At 46.8% G+C, this 17,805-nt stretch overlaps 2 protein-coding genes across 2 annotated transcripts in view; one reads left to right on the top strand and one right to left on the bottom strand.

Moving 5' to 3' along the window:
- Nucleotides 1-5,064, bottom strand: part of LOC142817716 (uncharacterized) — a 37,314-nt gene extending 32,250 nt beyond the window's left edge. The window contains exon 1 of the mRNA XM_075895151.1: nucleotides 5,002-5,064. The gene's annotated coding sequence lies outside the window, so the exon portion shown is untranslated. The remainder of the gene's footprint in view (nucleotides 1-5,001) is intronic.
- The window catches only part of LOC119174763 (rho GTPase-activating protein 18), a 228,115-nt gene that overhangs the window by 193,397 nt on the left and 16,913 nt on the right, over nucleotides 1-17,805 (top strand). The window contains exons 8-11 of the mRNA XM_037425809.2: nucleotides 11,499-11,664; nucleotides 12,980-13,077; nucleotides 13,570-13,647; nucleotides 16,629-16,806. Of these exons, the coding sequence (XP_037281706.2) occupies nucleotides 11,499-11,664; nucleotides 12,980-13,077; nucleotides 13,570-13,647; nucleotides 16,629-16,806 (520 nt within the window). The remainder of the gene's footprint in view (nucleotides 1-11,498; nucleotides 11,665-12,979; nucleotides 13,078-13,569; nucleotides 13,648-16,628; nucleotides 16,807-17,805) is intronic.

The following is a 17,805-nucleotide window of genomic DNA, read 5'->3' as shown; positions in this document are numbered from 1 at the left end:
GGGAGGGGGGAGTTCGAGATTAAAATTGACTGAGGAGACAAAGAAAGCCTTCGAAGGCCTTTTGCCTTCGAGTGGTCTTATAGGCTAATGCATAATGGCCGAATCGTGTTAGTGTTTGTTACCTTTCTGAGTCGGACACGTTCGTAATACAAAGGAAGCATGAAAACCTGCTCAATGTCCAGAAAGGAAGCATCCGCCCAAATGCGTAGGAACGGCACGAAGAAAACAACCAAGTGGAATTGCGAGCGGGAAGGTTCATTCTTTTTTTTTTCTTTAGTTTTTCCGCCCTCCTAGCTGTCCACTGACGTAGTTTCGCGGAAGTCTCTAATGGTATTGCTCTCGCATCTAGAATAGCCTCCACTCCCCGTTCCTCCACCCGAACGCCTTGCCCGTATTCGTGCCAGCGCGAGCGCGTATCACTGAGTATACGCGAGCTTGTTTGGATACCGGTGGAAAGCGACCAGGAAGTTTGCGTCCGCGTGCTCGACGCTACGTTTTTCTTGACTTTCTCCGCCGCTCTTGACTCGCGCGTAGGCACTGCGTGGTCGGTTGCGATCTGCCGGTTAATCTATTACGCAAGCGGCAGACTAAAGTTTCAGGGGCTTATTTCCGGAACGGAAGAGGAACAACATCGGTGGTCGCTTTTGAACTGGGAACGATCGCAATCGACACCGTACCGGGGCGCTGATGGCATTGGCAGTGTCCGAGCTAAGTCAGGAAAAGGCGTAGAGGTTAACCTGGCGAAAGTGTTCGGTTTGCTAACCTGCAATGAGGGATAAAGATTAAATGGATCAGAAGGGATAAATAGTAAATGGAAAAGGGATATAGAAAAGGAGCATTGGTGTTGCTCAACTCGAATCGACGCGCAGTGCTTTTGCAGCTAAGTTTTCTTTCAGGTGCAATTAGAGCAAAATAAGGATTGACGTTCACCAAAGTGCCTTATCTTGTCTTGTCCTGTTTTTGGAAGGCAAGTATAGGCTGTTTATACGGCAAATGTTTATACGGCTGTTTATACGGGCATCATTGGATGGCTTCACAAGCTTCCATTCAGTTCTTTTTCCGTTCAATTCTTTTTTTTTATGTGAGCATCTTGAGCCCACTTCCGCAATGATTATGTGTCCTTTATATGACTTGTCTCGGCAATTTATGCTAAGTTCAGCGCCATCTATGTGTGTGCGTAGGACGCATGGCAGTTGGTTGTATACCCTTTTCGCCATGTTTGCTCCGCCGTCTGCCTGCAACGCACGCTTGCACATAAAGTGGTTATACTGTAAAGCTGGTGCCACTTTGCTCGAAGCGCAAATCGCGACGCGGGGCATGTCGCGTCAGCGTTAAGTTCCGCGACTAGAAATAGTGCCTCCGTACACAGGCGCTAACACGAAAGAGCAAAGACATTAGCGATTCGAAATCGGGGACTATGTTCGGCCCAACGCGCGTCGCATCAACCAATGAGGTGGGAGGACCGCGCTGTTCGAAAAGTTGTCAGCTATTGTCGGCGCTGAGTGGTTTAGTTCTCGCGTGTAGCTCTTGCTGCGGGGTGTCAAGCGTCCGGCGTATATGTTTATTACCAATGACCCAGTTTCATAGTGACGGACGTATACATGCCAAGGAAGTGCGGGTGATGTCGTTCGTACTTGTTTCAGGTTGCTGCCCGAAGAACGTAAGCAGACAGGTAGCACGTCCGTGCATTTGTCATCTGTACCCACCGCTAGCGGGTTCGATAGTTTTCGATCACGTAATAAGGCTTCGTTAGCTTCTTCTATTTTTATGACCGGTGCTCTTGTTTTTATTGAAATAGAAAATAAACGAAGGAGTTGTTGTAACCGTTACTGGGCGACGGCTATTCCTTTCCACTTGATTGTTACAAATAAAAAAATTAGAAAAAACAAAACAAAATAGCATGTATGCATGCATATATACAGTCCTACATAGGTGAGTACACTACGTTCTTATACGGGCAGAACTAACACGTAGCCGCCACGCCCACTTTTACCCTGCTCTCCTCAGTAGGGGTCACAAATCTTTGTGCTCTACTTTAGTGTTTCTCTCCTAAAAATAGGTAAATCAAATTAAAGTGCTTTTTGGTCTACAAATAACGGCGACAGCTAAGTGAACCTGAATGTAAGGCGGTAACGCATCTTCAGCATTCTACGCGATAAACAAAAACTAAGCTCATATGCAGTGCTAGTGAAATAGTATCCACCCGCAGAAAATCATCTCGAATGTTTTCATACTCTAATGTTCAGGAAGCGCTGAAATTCTAACGATAATTGATAAAGTTTGGCGGCCGGAAATCACGATACGATTATGAGGCGCGACGTATAGTGGAAGGCTCGGGAAATTTTCACCTCATGGGGTTCTTTTTAATGAGCACGAAAATCTAAGCTCGCAGGCCTCTATAGCACTTCGCCTCCATCGAAGTGCGGCCGTCGTAGCCGGAGATATGATACCGCTGCTTTCGTGTCAGAAGTCTCGCATCATAGCCACTATAGACCACCGCGGTGGGATAATCGCCTGAGTTCTACGATGGTATAATCCTTTTTAAGCTTGAAACACACAGTGTTTCTCGCTTTAAAGGGGCTCTTTCTTCCTGAGCGGATATGGAAGTGCCACTCCTATAAATGGTGAACGGTGGGGGGTAGAATCGGTTTTTAAATTCTGCTCACGAACTGAACCATACTGTCTATTCCCAGGTACGAAGAGAGAAGAGTGAGAGTGTGAAATGCGGAAATAACGCGTGTAGAATAATAAAGACCGAGTTAATGCGCTTTTACGTCCCATCGAACACCCCGTGTCTGCTGAAACGTCTCGCGGTTCGAGCTGTACAAAAGAGGAAGTCGAGACGAGAATTTCCTTCTTATCCAGCATCGTCCGAGCTCGCGTTGCTCATATGTTCGAAGATGACAATTGCTTTTTCTTTTGTACTATATAAGCACGGGTAAGGATCATTACTTATAGCTATATATCGATGCCACATGGATGTTTTATATACGCTGCAGTGAGGAACAGTCAAAGGGCACGAACAAATCCGGGACATCAGTGACGCTAAAGTTAAGGCGATAAAGACGAAAGGAAGTAAGAATAGTTATAGGCGGTCGCAGCGCGCTTAACCATCAACGTGCCTTATAGTTGTAGAGGAACTATATTCGGCATGCGATTTCTCGTGGTACTGTGTGACATTGCATGACACGTGTTTCTTTTTTCAGTTTCAGAAAGTGTTTACTTCACCTCGACAGTACTCCTGACCGATTGGTTACGACTCCGGGCTATAATTGCTGGGGTTTAACATGCCGAAACCATAGTATGATTAACACTGCATTTCCGATGGAGGCGGAAATGTTAAGCCCGTGTACTCCGATTTGGGTGCACGCTAGACAACCCTAGGTGGTCAAAATTTCCGGAGCCCTCCAATACAGCGTCTCTCATAATCTTGTGGTGCTTTTGGGACGTCAAACCTCACAAATCAATCAATCATAGTATGATTAACAATAATAGTCAGGGTTTTTATACATCCTGATCTAACGATATCATTGTGAAGTACGCCGTAGCAGAGGGCTCCGTGAATTTCAACCATCTAGAGTTCTACAATGATCACTTCAATCTAACACGGGGGCCTTTAGCGTTTTCGCCTCCACTGAAAATGCGACAGCGTCGGCCGAAATCAAACCAACTAGCAACTAGCCGAGCATCTCCGAGCTATAAAGACGTAGTTATGAAGTTTTAAAGCGACAGCGCATATCTTGCAGTGCACGGCGAGATACTTTTTTTTATTAACACTGTTTACATCATTGCAATGTTCTCTTCAGTTCCTTCTTTTATTTTCGCACTCTTGTTGCCAATCAAATACTTACGTTTACATTTCATAGGAGGTCCCATTTCAGTGGAAGCTACGGGACCTCATTTGGTATATTCTTTTTTTGTACATCCTATTATGAAATACTAAAACTTGACTTGATTTGATTTTTTATTTGAGTGGTCTTTAAGGCACCGGCCATTGTCCGGTGCACACCGTTCCACGGGTCGTATGCGTGCATTCTTTCGTAGTGATTCACCACTCAGATATTCTTCTTCTTATTCACTTCCCCGAACAGGCCAAGGGCTGCGACCTGAATACATTAACATTAATTTCTCACTCTCCGGATGCATGCGGGTGCCCTGATTGTATGCGTTGTCTCACGAAATCGGCCCTACACTCCCTCGTATACTAAACACCTGTGTCGCCGGTGGGGTGTGAATTTCCTATAGTCTTTTACAACCGTAAGCGCAAGCTCCGCCCCCTGAACTTCGGCGCGCTCGTCATTATTCTGTGCAAGAGGGTCGTGCATGTTGGTTTCCATTCCAACCATAAGTAAGTTTGGGCTGTGACTGTATATGCTATGCGCATTAGTAATTAGATGTTCCTCATTCCTCGTAAAAATGTTACCTTTCCCTGAGCTGTGATGTCATAATCTGCTGGAATTTCTCGACTGAAAACAAGTGGCACCTGTATGACAAGCTAACCTATACGTAAAATACTCATAGGGTGCTCGACGTCTTAAAAAAAAAACGAATAAATGCAATTGGAGAAAGCAGCTATGCGAACTTTACTTGGGAGGCACATCGACTGCTGAAGGGGAAGGGTGAGGGAAGCGTACATTCATTCTTGTTTCGCAATCGATCGTACATTGTAGACAAAAAAAAAAAAAAGAGGGTAGGGGTGTGTTTGAGTCTTCTCTACACTTGATGACTCTCACCTGTATAACTCTCTAAGAGAGCCATTGAACACACGACTTCCCAAAACAGAGTTAGTATATAGACTTCCTGAGCGTTCCGCAAATATCCTAAAGAGAGTGACCTTTAATTATAGTTATAGGTCAGAGAGCCACATTGGTAGTGAAAGGACTTTTTTTTTCTTTTATGGCATAGATGGTATAGTGGCTTACAGGAGGGGGATGGAAAATGAGGATAAGAAAAGATAGGGTAAGCATAAAAAAATAAAAAAATGACACAGTAATGACCTACCGTGCGGGAACCACTGTGGTCCGACTTTCGGGGCAAAACGTTGTGCGTGTGCCGCGCGCGCGCGCGATTACCAGAGTGAAAGTGGCCGTGGAGCGTTTATATAGAAAGTGTCCGAATTCGGGGAAAGGGTGACCCCGTTGGTGGGCCGCCACTGGGCCGTCCGATGTGTCGCCAGCCGCCCGATCGGGACGCTTGGACGCACCACTGGCACACTTGCACGCTTCGGCTGCACCCGTAATTCGTGCGCACCGCCGCCGCCAAGCGTCGTTGTCGTCGTCGAAGCGCACCCAGGAGAGTAGTGCTCGTGGGCCGTCGACATTGGACGAGCGGCTGACGCGTCTACTTCCGGTCGTCCCGACGCGCGCTAATACGCGCTGACGCAGATGCGATAGCGGCGCGCAATTGCGAACGCATGCCGGAGTGACGGTGCGATTATCGTCTCCGTCCCGGGTATGTGTGTCCGCCGGTCCGAGAGTGTTTCTTCAGTTTTACATGTTAAAGTTTCTTCAGGTATTTTACATGTCTTACATTAATGTTTGTTTATGTCCTCTACAGTTTGCTTCATTTGTCGGACACGCATATGCTTTATTGATTTCATTGCCTGCGCAAATTTTTCGCTCATTTATGTTTTCCTGTACATGTTTTGCATGTAGAAACTTATTTATGCTTAATTTCTTATTGACTCTTTACTTTGCACTGAGCACTGTGTTATTTTGGCGGGCTTTGGGTTTACAGGGGGCAGGCACTTTGTCAGGCTTTTATGCCTTTTCGCCGGTCCCCTAGGCAAATTGCACCTTTCTTCTTTTTTTGCTTTTGCCTGAAATAAACTTCAACTTCAACTTCTCTTGGAAGTAACGAAGAAAAGTTGGGCTATATTTAAGTGGTACGTGCCTTATTATTTTTTCTTTCGCGACATTATAGTCGTAAAGACACTGCAGGTGAATTTTCGCCGTCGCCGTGATGTCCCGTATAATGTTCAAGTGCGCGAGAAAAGACAAGCTGGGGGTGAGCGAATGTTATACCCACAAAATTCTCGAGTGTCCGATGTTGTGTTAACAAGCGCGCTGTGCTATAGTGGGAGCAGTGGGAGATGGGCGCCTTTGACTAGTGCCAGATGGGCGGGGGCGTTGTGTTGTCGAAGGCAGGCAAAGCCTCCTCTTCTGGCCCGACCCTAGTGATGTATTGATCTCCGCAAGACCGATCACGTGATGCGCAAAGGGTGGGCGATCCCTGGAGGCTGGCGGCTTTATTTACGCTAAGTTCTTCAGCGCTCCTTTAGTGTAGGAAGTTGCACAATCTGAGCTTTCGGATCCGCGTCGAAGCGAGAGCCAGAACGAACCGTCTGACCCCGCGCGTGCTGTTGGCGCACTGTGTCACGCCAGCTTTGTGACAACACGCCTGGATCGGTATTCGAGAGAAATCTGCAGTCATACATGACCGGGTGCGCGATACGTTATGCTCGCTAACGTTTAGTGTTCCAGTATTTTCTGATATTATGCGGCTGAAAAGACTAGCGAGACTAGCGACTTGCAGGTAAATGGGAAGCATTTCACTACCGGAAACCCTAAGCTCTTTTTCAAATGAACGCAAAGGAGTATTCATGACATATTTTTTTTTCGGCATAATCATTATCGTCTCAAATCTTTACCAATCAGCTCAGCGGTCATGTAAGCCGTGGAGTTAACGCGTAACTGCGGTCATGCACCACGGATAGCACGGAAACGGCATGCGAAGTCTTTCATAAGACCGCGTGTCCTGTTCACTTTCTTTCCCGGAAAACAGGGCTTTCCGAAGCGGCATACGCGTGTCCTGCGTACCGCTAAACGCGGCGTCAAATGCGTCGTTCTTTGCTCTACGCGTGTAGCTGCTATACGACTGTATAGTTCGCGTGTAATCCGCTTCCTCGGGAGGCCCCCTTCACACCGACCGTTCGACCAACGCTCGGGCTTGACCACGCGCGAGAGCGCGCGCTTTCATCTCGTGTAGGACTCCCGACGTCGTTGACCTTCCTGCGTCGCTCTGTTCGTAATGTGTCCTTTTCTTCTCGCGTTTCTCGTCGCGAGTGGACTTCATTCCCATGCGGGCTTCCTTCCTTCCCTGTGCGGCACTCGAGCGGAGTTTTTCGGCGCCTTTCTTTTCAATCGACTCGCTTTCTCTTTATAAAAGAGCGAGTGGCTCGCGTGCGATTCACAAAGCCAGAGGCGCGCTGGGTGCACGTGATTGCGCGTGAGTTTCGTATAGTCTAATTCGGCCGCTTGGTTCCGGCAGTTTGTCGGTCGTGCATGCTCGAAATAACGAGAGAAGAAAAGAAAGTGCGTTAACGAGAGAGAGCGGATCGAAACGAGAAAGAAAAGGGCTTCTCGTTTCAGAGCACATTTCAGGCTCGTTATAAAGTGCAGCACTTTCGGTCGTTGGGCCTCCCAAGCCAGGCAGAGAGATAGACAGAAAGAAAGAGTCATACCACTTAGAAAAACCTAAAATGTCAGGAACGCAAGAGCGCGCACCGCAACCAGCGCGCCGCGCTGGGCGTGAGGTTGCAATTTGTTTGCGAGACCGCGTGGAGAAACAGGAAGCGGGAAAGACAACATTAAAGCCGCAACTTGTCTACTGCAGCTTGTTTTTTTTTTCTAGAGCTCTCCACAAATGCGGGTTAAGAAGCCAGCGGAATCTCTGCGGGCATGAGCACGTACTGTAAGCCCGATTTGTAAGGAATGTGCAGGGAAGGTTCGTGAACTGCGTTCACGCTCTACAGAGGATAGAAACTTTCTATGCATGCGTGGCCTGACGGCTGGATATGTCTGACCGTTTCAGTTTCTCCGTGGCAGTATACGCGGCGTTCCGTTGTGTTAGTGTGAGAGTGCGTGGGCGGCCCGCAGCGTGCGAGGTATGTTGCTCTGGTGCTTAGGGCAGTAACTTCATGCGCCGACCTAGAAGTCTTACCGTGGCATTACGCGTCACGCCGACGCTCATTAATATGGATAGGATAGAAGTGCAGTATGCTGTAAGCTAAACTATACTACGTTGAAGTGTGGTTTACCTTGATCGGCATTTTCTTTTACATCCGCGACTCTAGGCGAGATTCCGTCTTATCCTTGACTATGGACTGCTCTGTAATAAAGTTGATATTGCAAACATAGAAAAACGAGAATCTGGGGGCATCTTTAGAGCAGGCTCGATCCTAAGAAATTACAGACACGTCACTTATAACAAGAATGAAGAAAAACAAGAAAATATTGACTCACACTTGACCCACAAACACAGAGAGAGAGAGATTGACTTTATTTAAACATATCCTGAGGAGGCTGAGAAAGGGCCATTCCGACCCTTAATTATACCTGGAGGCTCCGCCCAGGATGGCGCTGGCAGCCGAAGGCTTGTAGCGATGTCCCGGGCCCTCTGGACCGCCTGTAGTTGCAGCTTGTATTGATTGCTCTTGAGGGCTTCCTGCCAAGCCTCTTGGGTATTCAGTTGTGCTGCGCTATGGGTAGGGCACAGCCAGAGCATGTGTTCCAAATTGCAATAGGGATGGTTGCAAAGGGAGCATGTGGGTGGTGTGTCGGGGTCGACTCTGTGTAAGGTGGATGGTGTTATGTACGTACGTGTTTGCAATCTTCTGAGAGTTAAAGCTTGTGCTTTGTTAAGTTTTGGGTGCGGTGCTGGGAAGGCACGTCTTTGTCCCCGGTAATGTGAAGTGATCTCGTGGTATGTGACTGCTTTGTCCTGGCTGCAGAAAAAAACACAAGTCGTAAGGGCCGATGAACAGTGTATACGTGAAACGTTTCACCAAGAGCTATTTTACCGCGGTGATCTGTACGCGAAATCGCAACGTATACACATGGAACGCAGAGCATTTTTTAGTGTAATGGTGTACGTTTATATTTTACTAACACTAAAGTGTTTTATGCCGGGGTCCACGGAGACTTCGGGGACGTATTTCCGTCGCGCAAATGACATTGAAAAAAAAATGAGCATAACCAGAGGACGAAGAAAAAAGAAAAGTTCCGTCAATAGGGATGGAACCCTTGACCGCTGGGTCCGTGACTGCATATACCTACTGACAATAACCTACTGACAATAACCTACTTTGTACGCCTTTAAAAATACGCCTTATATATTCACCACTGTCCTCCCAGAGCATTGTTGGTGAAGTGAAGTAATGCACAATGCCCGCGGCATCTTGGATTTGTTCCTTGAACGCGTCGTTTCTAAGCGTTCGCCCCCATTCGGCACGTTTCCAATAACAGAAATGCAATTTTTTTTATCAACTTCTTAACACACCCCCAGGTGGCCACCATACCACAAGCGTCGGCGTCGCTCATACCATCCATTCATACCAAACATAGCTCTGCAACCTCCGGAACGCGTGGGTTTGTTTATTCATTGATGGACGTTACTCGTCAGGATAATTATATATGAATAAGCATAAGCGTGGATGCATCCACGTTAAGCGAGGCTGTAGCTGTCAAACACCAATTGACAATGTTCAAGCTATCTTGTGTCTATGTACATTAAACTACTTCTGCAAGGACATGTTTTATTACTTTCGTGTTTTACCCATTCATATAACAGTGATATCAACCATGTGTTTTTTTTTTTAATAAAGAAGCTTGATTTTTAGTTACGACTCTGAAATTGCAAGCAGGTAGCCTTATGAATTACCACATGCGTGACTGGGAATTGAACCTACGACATTGTGGTCAGAGTCTGATAGAAAGAGAGAAAAACGGACGTGGTGGAAAGGGAATGAAAGCAGAAAGATGGGAAGATGGGTCATTTGGCGCTCTTACAAGAACGTAAATTTCGTTCGGACTAATGTGCTCTGCGCAACTGGTATATCGTCTTCTCAGGTAAATGGTGTCAATAGGTCTTGTTACAAAAAAAAAAAACATTGAGCAGTTTGCTTATGAACCTGACCGACTGCTCTTGGCGCGTAGCGGTGGAAACACGTCGTTCTGCGGCAGTCGTTTGTGGGCCAGCGCAATCTTAAGGATCTCCGAGCGAGCCAGAGTGATGAATGAACTGCCACTTCGCCCGAAGCCGCTGCTTACGCAAAGGTTTCTGCTCTTGAGCGTTGAATGCGAAGCCAGCGCTAACGTGCAACAGTGTTTCGCTCTCAACAGTGTGTCCAGCTTGACGATCGCGCAATGTCCTGTCTATTCACAGTTCAACATTTCAACGTATTGTGTCTAGTTTTGTAATTTGAAACAAGCGAAGGGTGATTTAAACCGTGATTGGGGTGAACCTCGGCGACATTCTACGGTTTCGTCTGACGAAGCTTGCTAAAGCTTTTGGTTTATAGATTGATATGAGAGGTTTAACGTCCCAAAACCACCATATGATTATAAGAGACGCCGTAGTGGAGGGCTCCGGAAATTTTGACCACCTGGGTTTTTTTTAACGTGCACCCAAATCTGAGCACACAGACGTACAGCATTTCCGCCTTCACCGGAAATGCAGCCGCCGCAGCCGGGATTCGATCCCGCGACCTGACAGCAGCCAAGTACCTTAGCCACTAGACCAGCGCGGCGAGGCTGCTCAAGCTTTTGACCGATGTAGTTATATCAATCGAGGTTAGAAATATAGGCTAAGCTTACCTGCCATAATATTTGATCATGCTTATACGTGGTGCTTCCAACCTGTCTAACTCGAGAACGTGAGTTCAGGGTTCGAATCCTACACTGGAGTAGAATATCTCCTTTTCGAGCCCAATATTTGTTTTTATGACTGTGTGTACGGCCTTTTTTTTAGTTGTTCATGTGAGAAGGGGTGGGATGAGCAACCGTTTGTCCCCTGAGGAGCTTGATGAGCCAGAAGGAAAATTCACACAGCCCTTTGTGCATTTACCTAAGATAATTAGAAGGCGAAGAAGCTCCCCACCCTTTATTTTTTATTTATTTTCATCGATTGTATTGACCCACTATGCGTGTGAAACAGGCCCACCTTTCGCCAGGTGACTATGGCACGGGAATGACATCATCATATGACGTCACAAATTGTGGAGTCTTGTGACGTCGTGATTACGTCATCACTTTATGATTTTTCGCATCACTCGTGTTGACGCCGCCGGTCACTTTTCGCGCTTGACGAGGCATCTAAGGCGTTTCGTCACATAGGGTAGTACGTGCCTTCGCAGTTATTCCATGAGAGGATGATGCATATAGTTGTGGCAAAGATTGATTGATTGATTGATATGTGGTGTTTAACGTCCCAAAATCCTCGTATGATTATGAGAGACGCCGTAGGGCAGGGCTCCGGAAATTTCGACCACCTGGGATTCTTTAACGTGCACCTAAATCTGTGCACACGGGCCTACAGCACTTCCGCCTCCATAGTTGTGGCAAAGAAGTTACTCCCCCAAAGAAACTAACCTTAACGCCTCGTTTACTCTGATAATCTTTGTGTGGTTACTGCAGTTCGTTGTTGAAATTCCGTGCTCACCACTCGTCTTATCTTTCACTACAGCGTGCCGTATTATGTTTTTTTTTTGCCTCCTGCAGCTGGTGACCCTGTGCGAGCAGCCCACGGGCGTCACGGTGCCCAGCCACCTGTCGCCGGCTGACTGGCGCAAAGTTCGCAGCCTGGCGCTCATCGAACTCACCGCACTTTTCGACCGACTGGGCATCACTTACGCTCGGCGCAAGAACACGCGCAGGAAAACCAAAGGTATATACGCGCGTAGACCAACCATCGGCTCAGCCAGGCAAAGGTCAGGGAGCGTCAGTGGAGCCATGTTGTGGTGGGGAATATAACTACTGTTATGGTATAATAGATGGCGTAGGGGTCGCCTACAATAATGCCGAAAAATCGCAACTTTGATAGTATGTTATGCAAATAAACATGCCGAATACCAAATACGTACATTGTTAAATCGTTTTTATAACTACGAATTTCATACCCTCTTACACCATTATTTAGTCCATTCTAACATAATATGATAGTGAGTATGCTTAACAAAGCTTCCGTGTTTTTTCAAAACTTAATTTATCAATTTGCGTTATTTATTGAACATTTATTAAAGTTTACTCGTTATTGTGCAATAAGACTAGGCCAATTGTTTTGTGTAATGATCAGAGAGTATGCTTTTCATGTGTTGTCATATTGTGATGATTCAATGGCCTGCGATTCGAGCTGGTAATACAAGTGGATGCCTTTTGTCAGGCTGTATAGCCTTGAGCCTCTGTTTCCACTCCTGCAAGAATTCAGGGTAAATAAACTTCAATTTTTTTCTTACTATCACAGTACATTTTTTGGAAGTGTGCATCATCATCGAACTTTTTTTCTTTGCGAAACTGTAATCTATCGTGCTTGAATCGTCACGTGTCGGATACGTTGCCTTCGCCGTGTATATAATAAAGCTAAATGTGGGGATTGGGTCCTACACTCTCATTGCGCCATGCTTTGTAGCTTTGCGAACCACCATATGTGTGCTTTCTCGCTGTGCAACGTCTTGTGTAAGCGAGCTGTCCGTTCTTTCGCTCCTTTACTCTTCGCATTGCGGTTTCGCTAATTTCTTAAATAGACTAGCGAATCGGGCTCTTCTTATCTTCGCACCCGATGACGTAGAACTCACAAAGACAATACTCACAAAGGTTCTCATGTGGGCTCGCTCGTTCTCGAACATTATGGAAGAACAGCGCAAAATGCTGGACAGTGAACAGATGGGACGCATAGCTGTAATGTATCTTCTTAGTGGTAATATCTGAGCGGTGCACGTGGCATAACAGCTGAAAACGTGCTGTCAGAATCACCTGTCACTGCTACAAGAGAGTGCTGTGTCCTGTGTGTGTTACTGTCTCGTTTTTTTTTCCTTTCTTGCGCTGTTCTGCATTGATGAACTACATGAACATTGATGCAGTAACCTAATGCATTTTTCTTCCCTGGCGTATTTGTTTTCGGCCGTGAAATAATCCTATATATTCGTTCTATATTCGTCCTATATATTCCATATAGGTTCGTTCTTTTGCTGTGCCCTTTGTAGAGAGCCCGCTGTACGGAGTGCCACTGACGACTCTGCTGGAGCAGGACAACGCAAGGCACGCTCCGGTGCAACATAAGGTGCCGCTCATCATCAGGGAGGTAGGTGAAGCTTGTAACTTAGCAGAATGACGACAATTCATAAATCCTAACGACTCTCTGAATTATTTCCGCAAAAAAAGATGGTTCCTGTTGCACGGCTGGACCCTCCGCTGGTAGAACTGCAGCGGGGAGTCGCTAGGGTGCAAGTTTTACAAAACCTAACGTTTTTGAGCTATATATATATATATATGAAGAGAGAGAGAGAGATAGCGAGAGAGAGAGAGAGAAGTGCTGTCAGATTATTGAACAGTTTCCAAATGCGCAATATTTTTCGTCAACTATTTCCGATAACGGATTTTCCTGTCAGCGCTATAGATCAAGCTGTGTTTGTTGCACGTAATTCTTTGAGGCCATTTGCTGCCCTTTACGCGCAGCCCTGATTTCGAAGCGAAACTTACGGACACTCCAACGGGCCTGCATGCAACGGATTGTAATGCACGCCCCAAAGGCCCCTGATAAAGTTATCCAATTAAAATAATTCATTTTTTTCAGATTCTGGATCATTTGCGTCGCCACGGACTTCAGGAGGAAGGCATCCTGCGCGTTTCTGGTTCCGCACTCAAGATTGACGTGAGTGACGTCATCGTATCTGCGCGCATTTCGCAAACGCCCCTAGTGCGTGTGCGCATGTGCGCCCGCACGTGTAGGCCTGTAGGTAGTGGCATTTGCCTCACATTCACGTTGGCCCGCGCTTCCTTTCCTAGAAGATTGCCAGATGTTCTTGAAATGGAAACATTGTTCTTAGAACAATGAAACAAGTTCTATGCTCTGTCGTCCACGGAGTTCCTACTTCCATGAATGGGGAATTTCGCTAAGCGAGATGAGATCAACATTGTTGGGTGGTCATTAACTCAATCAAGAAAATCATTTCTTGTACAAGTGTAAGATTAAACAGTCGGACTTTCATATGTACACCACATGTGACGCTCAGGATGACTTAAAGCAACTCCTGTGTAATTGTTCCCGTTATGAGTGGCAGATTGCGGAGGCAGAAATAAATTTGGAACATGCCTTTCAGATTAGAGCGGCGGCACTTTCTCGGCCCGTGCAAGGCAGTGCCTGCCTACGAGTGATACAAAAGTACCGTTGGTGTTGTTGAGGGCTATACGCACTTTAAACATTGTGAATGACCTTTTTTTGTGTATATGCTCGCCGCGCGTGGCTGCACGTGTTGCTTGTGTGCTCATGTGATAACTGTATATACATTGTTGCTTGTGTGTACATGTGATAACCGTATTTGCCATTGCTGCTTGTGTGTACATGTGATAATTGTGTATACTATAGTCAACACCTGATACCTGAAGTTGTAAACGGCGGTGAACCAGACCAACATCTCCATCGTGATAATTAAAAAAAAATGCAGCTGCAGATCTACGCCGCGAGAACTTACAAACAGCGCGAGCGTACGTGATCAAGATTCATCACCACCATTTAACAACATCGTCATCATTTCAAGCTTCATAATCATCATGATTTATTTTTCAGTTTATTCACTCTCCCTCTGGTCACAGGGTCTGCGGAACTACTACTACTACTACTACTACTACTACTACTTACTGCTACTACTACTGCTACTACTGAGTTACTACTACTGCTACTATCACTACTATAACTCTTACTACTACTACTACTGCTACTACTGAGTTACTACTACTGCTACTATCACTACTATAACTCTTACTACTACTGCTACTATCACTACTATAACTCTTACTACTACTACTACTACTATAGACTACTACTACTACTACTACTACTACTACTACTACTACTACTACTACTACTACTACTACTACTACTACTACTACTACTACTACAGCGACGGTGGTGGTGGCAGGAAGGGGTAGACTAACACAATTTTTTTCTGTAAACTTGTTATCTATTTATACATACTACCGATCGGTAAGAAGGAGGAGGAAGAACAAGAGAGAAGGCAGGGAGATCAACCAGGCATATGCCCGGTTGGCTACCGTGCGCCGGGAGAATGAGAAAGGGGAGTATAAAAATGAGGGAGCTTACAAACAACTCTATAGGTGGTTCAAGGAGTATTTTCGGTGAAGGCGCTCTTCTTTTAGCACTGTTGCTGGGTGGGGCAACACACTTTCTGGGCGATGGCTCCCCGTTGGCGACCGCACCCGCGATCTCTGACCAGGCAGGCGCGGCGCGACGGGGCGACGCCAGCACCGCCGCTTTCACGGTCATCGCTGGCCGAGCCAAACTGGATCGCGCGTGCGTGTGTTTATCTCGTTGCTCCGGGGCTTCCTTCCTCGTGACGAAAGTCGACGCGTTTCGGCCTCGTGGACGAGCAGGATCCGACGTCGCTGAGCGGTCATCGGACGCTTTCGCTGCCTTGTCGAGATCTTGCAAGGAGCTGCGGCAATCGGGCGTTTGGAGGATGCGACGGGACGCGCGCTTGTGGGGCGCGTTCCGCGGGCTTCGATCACACTCGATATCTGCGAGGGTGTCGACGCTCGATACGTCGAAGATGGAGAGTTCGCTTTTCGTGGAGAAGCGCTCCTAGGAAACCTTGAGGGCGGCGTCCAAGTGAACGCTCTTACATTTACGAGGACGCGATGTTACAAGGACGATGCGCTCGAGCGTCTCTTAAGCTCTTGGAGAAATTTTCGACTCGGAGAAACAGTTCTGGAATGCGGCGAGATGTCTGAAAATGATGCCGTCGCGCTGTAACACTTTCCTTTTTTTATGATTTATGAAAGAGCCCGATGAGGACGTCTTAGCGAACATGTTATCAGGCCCAAGTGAAAACGGCGTGGCTCTATATAACGTCGTCGTCAAAGGAAGCCATTGAAACGGCGGAGGCCAGCCGGTCTCGGCTATCGTGTCCGTCATTTGTGCGTGTGTGTGCGTTTGTTTGTTTTCTTTCGGTTCGCTTACGATTTCGTTGCAAAGTTTTCGCTTCCATCTGTTCTGTGCCAACTTGTCCCACGAAACGTGTCATCACAGCTTGTACCCGCGTTTTACGCCATCAAAGAGCTTTTGAAGAACATGAGACGTGAGCCCAGGCCATTAATCTGCCGGGTAAATTATAAAAATTTTCTATTCATTTGATGTAACGAAAACAGCAGTTATCTATTCTCTTTAGTGATCCTTCATTACGCATAGCGCTTTCACTTGTCTACATGCGAGTGCCAATATTCACGACCGTCGTACAAACGGTTCTTTATGAAGGCCAGTAGTGTTTCGGATAATACAGTACAAAACAAAGAACATGATGACGCTTAGAGAACGCATTTTTTTTTGTCCTCTCCTATGCGCAAGGCTAGTCATCGTAACGCGGAACGAACAAGCCCCGATTGGGAAGCCTTTTTGAATATATCGTATTGTTATTGTAGTGATTTGGCACTATCGAATTTTTTTATAAAACATGGCTAAACAGGCGCATCACCGAAGCAGCCATCGTACAGCACCCTGTTCACATCTCGAAAATCCCTATTGGTGTAGTGTACAGTTCGCCAGAAATTCTAGATCTAATGCAACAATTCTCTGACTCGTTTTCATTGCCGCAAACTGACGTGCTACATTGTGCGCAGGCGCTGCGGTCCGAGCTCGAGTCGTGCTACAACGGGAGTCGTAATCCCGAGCAGATCGGAGCAGTGCTGAGCCGATTTGGCGTGCACGAGGTTGCCGGCCTGCTGAAGCAGCTCCTGCGCAACCTGCCTGAGCCGCTGCTCACCAACAAGTACGCCGAAGCCTTTCTGCACGTGGAAGGTGAGTATAAGCGTGTTGCGTTCGCGGCGGCGGAATTTCGGCAAGACTCCTATATTGCACTTGACCCGCGAGACTCGGGATAACGTAGGCCGATAGTTATAACGCGAGAACAAAATGACGACACAGAGACCAGAAACACACGAGAGACACGAGCGCTATAACTTCTGAGTTTATTGCGCAGAGCACGAAAATATATAGAGGAGGCAGTAACCATATATTTCTCGTATATTTTCGTGCTCTGCGCAATAAACTCAGTTGAAAGTTAGCGCTCGTGTCTTTCGTGGCCTTCTTGTCTCTGTGTCGTCGTTTTGTTCTCGCGCTATAACTATCGTCATGCGATACCAACTAGCCCAAGCTGGCACACTTCTAAATAACGTATGCGACCGCAAAACACGCGCACACACGCAAGTTCTTAAGCCGTTGCTACACTCATTCACCCGATATTGGGAGATGAGGAACAGTTGTGCGCAAAAGGGGCGAAAAGGAAGGAGGGGTACTTAGGCACAAAAGGCGTGCTTGCAAGCATCGCCCTGAAAGTGCACTTGCGCACCTTTTGGGAGGAGGGGAGGGGGTGTGCAAGAGTCTCTATTGTTCACCTGTGCCGTGGCTCTTTTGCTGTTGGGGGCATTCGGCCGTAATTTTCTGTTGTGATGTACAACGAGCAAGTTCCTCCGTAATGAAGTTAGAGACAGTGGCGCAGAGTCAAGTCGGCGGTGTTTCCGTAGCTTCAGGTGTAGAATAGAATAGGGCGAATCTCAGCGTTAAAGAAGCTCCTCTTTTTTTTTTGTAGGCTTTGCTAATTTGTGTATTAAGGAAGCTCGGAATGTAGGCACATATTGTCAGACGTGTGTGTCGCAACGTAGAAAATACGAGACGCAAGACTTCGTTGCGACGAGAATAGAAAGGCTGTATTCCCGCACAAGTCGAGTCAAATTCTTTGAATATGTAGCGCCCACCCACGCTAGGGGACAGGCGAACAACCGTGTAGTTTTCATTAAG

This window comes from Rhipicephalus microplus, chromosome 5, assembly GCF_043290135.1.
Source record: "Rhipicephalus microplus isolate Deutch F79 chromosome 5, USDA_Rmic, whole genome shotgun sequence".
Lineage (NCBI taxonomy): Eukaryota > Metazoa > Arthropoda > Arachnida > Ixodida > Ixodidae > Rhipicephalus > Rhipicephalus microplus.
The sequence above is the reverse complement of the archived record's forward strand: the minus strand, read 5'-3'. Positions and strand labels throughout refer to the sequence as shown.